Source organism: Anolis carolinensis, chromosome 1 (assembly GCF_035594765.1).
Source record: "Anolis carolinensis isolate JA03-04 chromosome 1, rAnoCar3.1.pri, whole genome shotgun sequence".
Classification (NCBI taxonomy): Eukaryota; Metazoa; Chordata; class Lepidosauria; order Squamata; family Dactyloidae; genus Anolis; species Anolis carolinensis.
Genome location: NC_085841.1, coordinates 166,454,424 through 166,463,005, shown reverse-complemented (window position 1 = coordinate 166,463,005; position 8,582 = coordinate 166,454,424). Strand labels below are relative to the sequence as shown.

The window sequence follows — 8,582 nt, the reverse complement described above, 5'->3', positions numbered from 1 at the left end:
TTCCTTCCTCTCTTTCTCCCCTTTTTCTTTTTCCCTTTTTCCGCCTCTTCTTCCCCTCTCCTACTGCCACTTCTTCTCCTTTCCCCTCTTCCTCTTCGTTTTCACTTTTTCTTCCTCTCCCTCTTCCTCCTCTTCTACTTCCACTTCCTCCTCTTCTTCCTCCTCCTCTTCCTCCTTTTCTACTTCCATCTCTTCTTCTTCCTCCTCTTCTTCCACCTCTTATTTCCCCCCTTTTTCCTTCTATCCCTTCTCCTCATTCTCTTCTTCCACCTCCTATTTTTCCTCTTTTCTTCCCCTTTTCCTCCCCCTCTTCTTTTCCTTTTCCTCCTCCTCCTCCTCCTTTTCTTTCTTCCCCTCTTCCTCCTCCTCTTCCTCCCCCTCTTCTTTTCCTCTTCTTCCTCCCCCTCTTCCTCCTCCTCTTCCTCCCCCTCTTCTTTTCCCTTCTTCCTCTCCTTCCTTCCTCTTTCCCTTCTCCTCTTTCTCCCCCTCTTCTTTTCCTCTTCTTCCTCCTCCTCTTCTTCCACATGGCTTCAAATTACACAAAAGGAGATTCCACTTCAACATTAGGAAGAACTTCCTAACTGTGAGAGGCAGCTGTTCAGCAGTGGAACTCTCTGCCCCTGAGTGTGGTGGAGGCTCCTTCTTTGGAGACTTTTAAGCAGAGGCTGGATGGCCATCTGTCGGGAATGCTTCCTTCCCCTTTTCTGCCACCTCTTCTTTTCCCCATTTTCTTCCTCCCCTTCTTCTTTCCCTTCTTCCTCCTTTTCTATTTCCACATCTTCTCCCCCCCCCCCTTCCTCCTCTTCTCCTCTTCAAAACCCACAGGCACTCAAAAGAGATGGGTTCAGCAATGGAGATGGCTGGGAGGTAGTGGTGCTCTTATTCCAGACTTTGTGAAACTGGGGCTGAGTCTTGGCATCCCTGAGGCAGAAAGAGCAACAGTGCTTCTTCCAGGCTGGCTTGGAGCAGTGTTCTTCGTGCCCTTGCCACATTCCAACGAGCCCATTCCTCCTTTCCCACAAGAGTCTCTGTCCTGTTTTGTTCTCCCTGGGAAAGCACATTGCTTGCCTAACATGGTCATTTTCTTTCCTCCCTTGAGTCCCAGGGCACCAGAGGAGAGCAAAGCCACAGCCTCTCTTTGGTCTCTTTTGTCCTCATTCTGGCCCAAGGATACATCTGATTCTCCCGAGATCCCTTTCCCTTCAACCAGGTGTGCTCCAGATGTGTTGAACTACATTTCTCCTTCCTCTCAGCCAGGGGAGGGGACGATGGGGGTTGTTGTCTTAACAGGGCTGGAGGACACCCACAAGGGAGATGCTCCTTTAAGATCTCATAACTGTGCAGTTTATCATTTGTTTCCATGCAGTGTGGCAGACTTTTTCTTCTTCTGTTTACCTAAATGGTCTCACAGCTGGAGGAAGGAGTGAATGGAACATTTGCCACTTTCTCTGCTGCCTTTTCTAAATCTGCCATTTACAGCCTCACTGAGATATAAGCATTATCTACTGATGATGTGTGGAGAGACTGTTACAAGACAGAAGAGTGTTTTTGCCATTTGTTAGTTTGTTTTATTATTTGGTTAGTTGGCGGCTTATCCAAAGTGGGTGTGATTCAGTTGCTGCCAAGCAAACTGGGAGAATGATGTCCTGGGCCCATTCACATTACACAGTTGTCACATTAGAATTCCGCTTTAACTTTCATGGCCGCATCCTATGGAATTGACAATGTTGGGAGAGGCATTTCGGATCTTCAGCCAAGGAGCTCCTTTGGTTCCTCTGACTAAACTTAAATTCCATAGGGCACTGTCATAGCAATTAAAGCTGTTTGGGTCTCCTTGTGGAGAGAAAAAGTGGGATATAAATAAACAATAATAATAATAATAATAATAATAATAATAATAGGGTTGCTGTGAGTTTTCCAGGCTGTATGGCCATGTTCCAGGAGCATTCTTTCCTGATGTTTCGCCTGCATCTATGGCAGCATCCTCAGAGGTTTGAGGTCTGTTGAAACTAGAAAAATTGGGGTGTATATATCTAAAATGTTCAAGCTGGGAAAAATAACTCTTGTCTGTTTGAGACAGTTTGTTTGTCTGTTTGAATGTTGGAACTGGCCACCTTGTTAGCATTGAATAGCCTTTTAGCTTCAATGTCTGTGTGCTAAGTTAACCAGAGAAATCAACTATAGCAGAGCACTTGATGAACCAACCTGGACACAGCATATTATTTGAGAACACAGAAATGTTGGACCATTCTAACAACTGCCATGTCAGACTACACAGAGATGCCATTGAAATCCACAAGCATGTGAACAATTTCAACAAGAAGGAAGAAACCACGAAAATGAAGACAATCTAACAACCAGTATTAAAACGAACTCTAAAATCAGGACAGTAAATAAAGAACACCAGTCAGAAAACAGACATGAATCAATCAGGGCCAGCTAACACCTCAGGCAGTAAGCAGCCAGACCTTGAAGCTGAAAGGATATTCAATGCTAATTAAGCTGGCCAATTGCAATGTTCATACTTGCCTACCCTTGACCTTCCACAGATATATAAACCCCAATTTACCTAGTTTCCAACAGACCTCACAGCTTCTGAGGATGCCTGCCATAGATGTGGGGGAAAGGTCAGGAGAGAATGCTTCTGGAACATGGCCATACAGCCCAGAAAACCCACAGCAACCCAGTGATTCCAGTCATGAAAGCCTTCGACAACATCATCATAATATTAATAATACTATTAAAAAGTGGAATTGTAGCACTATAATTATGTAGTGTGAATGGGCACCCTATTCCTTGGATCTGGTAGCCCTACCTTTACCAAACTTTCACCGCCTTTTGCCTTGTTTTCTCCAGCTACTTTCATAGTTTCCCTTCCATCCCATTGTTGATGGAACAAGTAGGTGTTATATACTTATGTGATGGTACTCAAAGTGGAGGTCTATAGGCCATTGCTGATTGTGAAATTATTGGTTGTTGGCCTATTGAAAAATAGGAATAATTTTAGTCAGTGGCCATAAATATGGTACAAATCCTTGACACATTAGAAAAAAAATCAGTCTTGCACCTAAAGAAAGATTGTGCTAATGGTTATTTTTTTCTGATTTGTTCTTCTTTCATTTCCCTATTGCCTGTCACTGCAACAACTTCAGCTGTCATTGAGAAGGAAGGATCGAGGCAAAAACTCCTGGCTGCACCAGGAACTTTACTCTCAATGATAAAAGAACCAAACACGATGCCTCTTACAGAAGGTCTTGTCGGACTGGGGAGTAACTGGAACTAAGGGCTTTTGGATTATCCACAGTACTCCTCCAAACTTGCACAGCACATACAGAATCGTCTTCCAGGCTCGCCTTTGCCACAGTGCATCGCCATGGGCGGGAAAATGGTATCCAGCCTTACATGCACAGGGGTGATATGGGCCTTTTTTTCCTTCGTCTGCGCTGGCGTCTCCTGTGTGGGGTTCTTCATGCCTTACTGGCTGCTGGGGTCCCAGCTGGAAAAGCCGGTATCTTTTGGCACTTTCCGGAGATGTTCCTATCCTGTCCGAGACGAGAGCCGCCAGATCACGGTGATGGTGGAGCAGTGCGGGCGCTACGCCTCCTTCCAGGCCATCCCGAGCGTGGAGTGGATGATCTGCACCGTGGTGACAGGGCTGGGCTGCGGGCTTCTTCTTCTGGTGGCCCTGACTGCGCTCATGGGATGCTGCGTGTCGGAGCTTATCTCCAGGACTGTGGGCAGGGTGGCTGGAGGAATCCAATTCTTGGGTGGTGAGTAACTGCAAACTTTTGACCTTAGAACTGAACTCCTGCCTGTAGGGACACAGAGCCTGTGTTGTTCTCGCTGGTCAAATACTTTCTAACATTAACATTTCTGTTCATCATTAACATTAGAATGAGGCAAATGGGGCAGGTACATTTTTTAAGTGTAACGCCAGCCATATGTATATATATATATACACATACACACACACTAGCTTGGGTACCCAGCCCGGGTTATTTGAAAAAGTCAAAATTTTAATTGTACAAAATGCATGAGGTTGTGGGTGAACTACAACTGACAGTATGCCAATTTAACCCTGAGAAACCCCATCAGTACTTAAAGTTTGTTATGTTGGGCAAGTTTGCTCTGGATGTATCATCTGTGAGGTTTCGTGTGCTCTCTGGCTGCAGGGTAAACTACAACTCCCACTATGGTGAGTCAGTCCCCTCAAACCCCTCCAGTAGGTTGAGTTAGTCATGGGGGTTCTGTGTACCAAGTTTGGCCTAAGTCCATCATCGGTGGAGGTCACAGTTTCCCTGGTTGTGGGTGAACTACAACTCCCAGAAAGGAAAGTCAGTTCTCCCATCATATCAGGTATGTGTGCCAAGCTTGGTCCAGATCCATTGTTGTTTGGGTGGACAGTGCTCTCTGGATGTAAGTGAACTACAACTCCCTCAAATTAAGGTGAATTTTCCCCAAAGACCTCCAATATTTTTTGCTGGTCATGAGGGCTCTGTGTGCCAAGTTTTGTCAAATTCCACCTTTGGTGGAGTTCAGAGTGCTAATTGATTGCAGGTGAACTATACATCCCAGTACCTACAACTCCTACAAATCATGGTGAATTCTCCCCAAACCTCTTGTTCAGTTGCTGATCAATACTTCTGTTTGCTGTGGGTAGAAAATTGTTAAGGGAGAGGCAGTGGGTGGGGTCATGCAAATTCCACACCAATGAAGACAATAAGGAACCTTGGGATGTCCATTCTGGAGGAAAAACAGGACATCTAGGAGGAAATTGTCCCCGTATGAAAGCCTTCACTTGGGTGGTGGGCAGTATGGTGTTTGGGAAAAGCATTGGCAGGGTTTGGGCTACATGTTCATGGTGCTCGCTATAACTTGTGAGGTCAGTGGAGAGAGTGCTTTTGGTGGCTCCTCAGCACTGTGGGTTATAGCTGTTCATGAAGGTGAGAGGCTGTCTGTGTAAGTGGACACCTCCACCACATACACATTTTCACTTTTATTATGTGTGTGTCTGTGTATATATATAATCTTTGGTTAGCATAGCATAGGGTTAACAATCTTGTGGTGTTTGTTTTGTTGTCTGTGCCCCTGTTCAGAAGATTTCACCTCACTGTCTGCCCCTGTGGCAATTGGATTTTGAAAATTCTGGGTTGTTGTAGAAAATATGGATTGGTGATAAAGTTTCAGTTGAGACACCTTTTCCTTTTTTTTTTTTTTTTTTTTTGCATTATGTGACTGCTTCTTCTTCTTTCCACATTGACACTTTACTTCCTTTTAATGCTCCAAAGCCCATCTCAGCTTTTTAGTTGGAGGAGCAGGCTCTGCAAAGTTAACATGCAAGGAATGGAGTTTCACTGACATTGCTTGAAAAGCTCAATAACACAGAAACAGCAAACTTTAACTCCAGATCTTGTTGTACCCCACCCCAACATCTGCATGGAGCATCATCACACACCTGGCTCACCATACTCACCCTGACCGGGAAATAGACAATTCCCCCTTCCCCCAAATTAAAGCATGAACAATACAATTTTCCTCAAAAAAGTTGCCCAAACCCTAAAATCCAGCTTGGTTCCTCATTTCATCTTGAAATATTTCCCCTAAGATATGGTACTTTTCACACTTAGCACTTGCTGCAAGTCCAAAGTTCTCTGTAAAAAAATCATTCTATATATCTGTACATAATATATTTTTTATGTAGAGGAGTAAATGGCTGCCTTCAGCCAATAATTTGTCTGGACGCTCTTCACCCTCTTAACCCAGAACTTTTGTCCTTTGACTCCCTTGCTCCACGGTTGTCTTTGCAGAGGCAATGGTCCCATGCATGGGTGGGGTGTTCACATATTGCTTTCACTCTCTTTTGTCTCTGAGGTGTGGTACAAAAATCATTGTTTTCCACACATACGCACGCACACACATACACACATGGACATGCATACATATTTTGCGTGGTTGTTTGCTTCCTTTTCCACAGGCCTTCCATTTGGAAGTGCTAAATAGGAAATGGTAGCCCAAACATGCTCCTTGTTCATGTTTCATTCATCCTCCCTGCCCCTTTTCCCATGATAAGTCTTCCAGGAGTAAATTTGTCTTACTTCTTGTTGTCTCACATCTGTTCTTAACTAGGAGTTGTTTGTAAGTCAGATGTTTGTATCGCAGAGACTGCCTTTACTCTTGTTTTGTTTGATTGCCTCTGGGAGGAAAAAAATTGTGCTGTAGTCTCCAAAGTGGTGAATGTTTTTGCGTATTACATATAAAGAAAGCATGTTTGATTTGCTGCCCAGGCCTAATGTTTACCTAGAAGTAAGCCCTGTTGCTTTCAGTGAGACGATCATTGCAATTCCAACCAAGGCACATTAGGAAATAAGGGCTAATTTGTTCATCAGGAGTTGTTCCCAGGATTAATGTGTATAATTATTTTAAAAGTTATACATTGTAGTTGAATAAAAACTACACAGATTGTTCCCCCAGCCTTTAAGATTCCATATGTGTCTGAGTTTAAAATCTTTTGGATATCCTGCTGTGTTTTACTGTTTCAGACCATATGGTTTCAATTTTAGCTTTTCCATTTTTGTGGCCACACTCCCTACTTCTTTGTGTTTCTTTCCCCCCCACAACTGCTTCTAATTCCAACTTTTGCAGCTGGTGCAGAGGAAAGAAAAACAGAAAGTAGGTGAAAACGCACGTCTCTTCTGTTTTTATGATGTAGTCTTGAGAGGAGAGTTTGGAGTAAATCTTTGGTCCTCAAATGACAGGAAACAAGGGCTGGCTTGCTAACATGTTATATTGTTTTCCATTCTCAAAGGATCCCTCCATGTATACACACACACACAGCCCATGTGAATTTCAAACATGTCAGCTTGAGCAGGGTTGAAAATGGCCACCAAATGCTTGTAAATAAAACTTGAATTCTGAAGCTTTAGATGTCTGTTTTCACAGCTTGAGCATATTGCTTTCTGTGGTTTCAGATTCCATGACTCATGACTACATTGTCTGGGGGATTCTGGAAGTTATAGTCTGAACTTTTCACATCCTGGCATTTCTGCCTCATAATGACAGATGAGGAATGGAATGTTTTCTGTGGAAACTTTTCAACTACTTTCATTTGTTTTGGGACCTCCTTGCTGCTTCACTTTTCTATTCTTAAAAAATGCGTAGCTTGATAAAATGAAATGGTAATATAACTGTATTAACAACATTAGAAATCAAATTGAAAAAGCTGGAATGGATATAATACCACTCAAAGTTAAAATTGTGGTTTATTTATTTATTGTGTCAGAAGCGAATTGAGGGTACAGTTATAATATATTTTTTAAAAAACACAAAGAAAAAACTTGGCATTATACTATATTTTCTTTGACCAGAAGCTGGCCACTTGGGATGCCTCTGGTGTCGCTGTGAGAAGGTCCTCCATTGTGCATGTGGCAGGGCTCAGATTGCATTGTAGCAAGCGGTCTGTGGTTTGCTCTTCTCCACACCCGTATGTCATGGACTCCACTTTGTAGCCCTATTTTTTAAGATTAGCTCTGCATCTCGTGGTACCAGGCTACAGTCTTCTGTGTGCCCAGGAGGGAGTTTCTAATATGGTGTCAGCCATGGATTGAGGTTCTGGGTTTTCCCCTGCCATGTTGGGACTCTTGCTTGCTGAAGTGTTCCTGCAAGTACGTATCTCTGTAGATCTTAGGAAACTGTTTCTTAATTTAAGGCATTGGCATGTTAGCTAATATCCAAACAGAGGGTGGGCCAGAGATGTTAATGCCTTGGTCCTTTCATTATTGTCTTCTACTTCCCGACGGATATCAGGTGGTGCAACACTGGCTAAAAAGTATAGTTTCTCCAGTGGTGTAAGGTGTAGATATCCTTTGATAATGTGGCATGCCTCATTAAGAGCCACATCCACTGCTTTAATGTGGTGAGATGTATTTCACACTGGCATGCGTATTCAGCAGCAGAGTAGTAAAGCGCAGGGGCAGATGTCTTCACTGTGTCTGGTTGTGATCCCCAAGTTGTGCCAGTCAGCTTTCACATGATATTATTTCTATCACCCGCTTTTGGCTTGATAGTCAAGCAGTGCTTCTTATAAGTCAGAGCCTGGTCTAGAGTAACCCCCAGGTGTTTTGGTGTGCTGCAATGCTCTAGTAGGATTCCTTCCCAGGTAATTCTCAGAGCCAAGATGCTTGTCTGTTCTTAAAATGAAAAGCACACGTTGGTGTTTTAGATGGATTACGAATTAGCTGGTTTCCCCCGCAATAGGCAGTAAGAGCATCTAAAACTTTGGAGAGCTTCTGTTCAACCCTTTCAAAGCTCCCTGCTTGTGTGGTGATGGCACGATCGTCAGCATAGATGAAACTCTCTGTCCCTTCTGGCAGTGGCTGATCATTTGTGTAAATATTGATCACTGATGGAGAAAACACATTCCCCTGGGGCAGGCCATTGTGATGATGATAATTTTTTTCCCCCATGGGTCAGTCCTTAGGGAACACATCTTTTTATGGGCTCAGCTCTTTAGGCTTGCGGAAATGTGTACATGAACATGTTTCACTAATTTGGGCCCTCTCTACGCTGCCATATAATCCAATTTC

At 43.6% G+C, this 8,582-nt stretch overlaps 2 protein-coding genes across 2 annotated transcripts in view; one reads left to right on the top strand and one right to left on the bottom strand.

Annotated features, from left to right (window-relative positions):
* Window positions 1–500: 500 nt before the first annotated feature.
* The window catches only part of nhlrc3 (NHL repeat containing 3), a 57,431-nt gene continuing 49,349 nt past the window's right edge, over window positions 501–8,582 (bottom strand). The window contains exon 7 of the mRNA XM_016995924.2: window positions 501–5,321. Coding sequence (XP_016851413.1) covers window positions 5,303–5,321 — 19 coding nt within the window. The 3' untranslated portion in view covers window positions 501–5,302. The remainder of the gene's footprint in view (window positions 5,322–8,582) is intronic.
* Window positions 3,374–8,582, top strand: part of lhfpl6 (LHFPL tetraspan subfamily member 6) — a 36,357-nt gene continuing 31,148 nt past the window's right edge. The window contains exon 1 of the mRNA XM_003215264.4: window positions 3,374–3,770. Within this exon, the coding sequence (XP_003215312.2) occupies window positions 3,374–3,770 (397 nt within the window). The remainder of the gene's footprint in view (window positions 3,771–8,582) is intronic.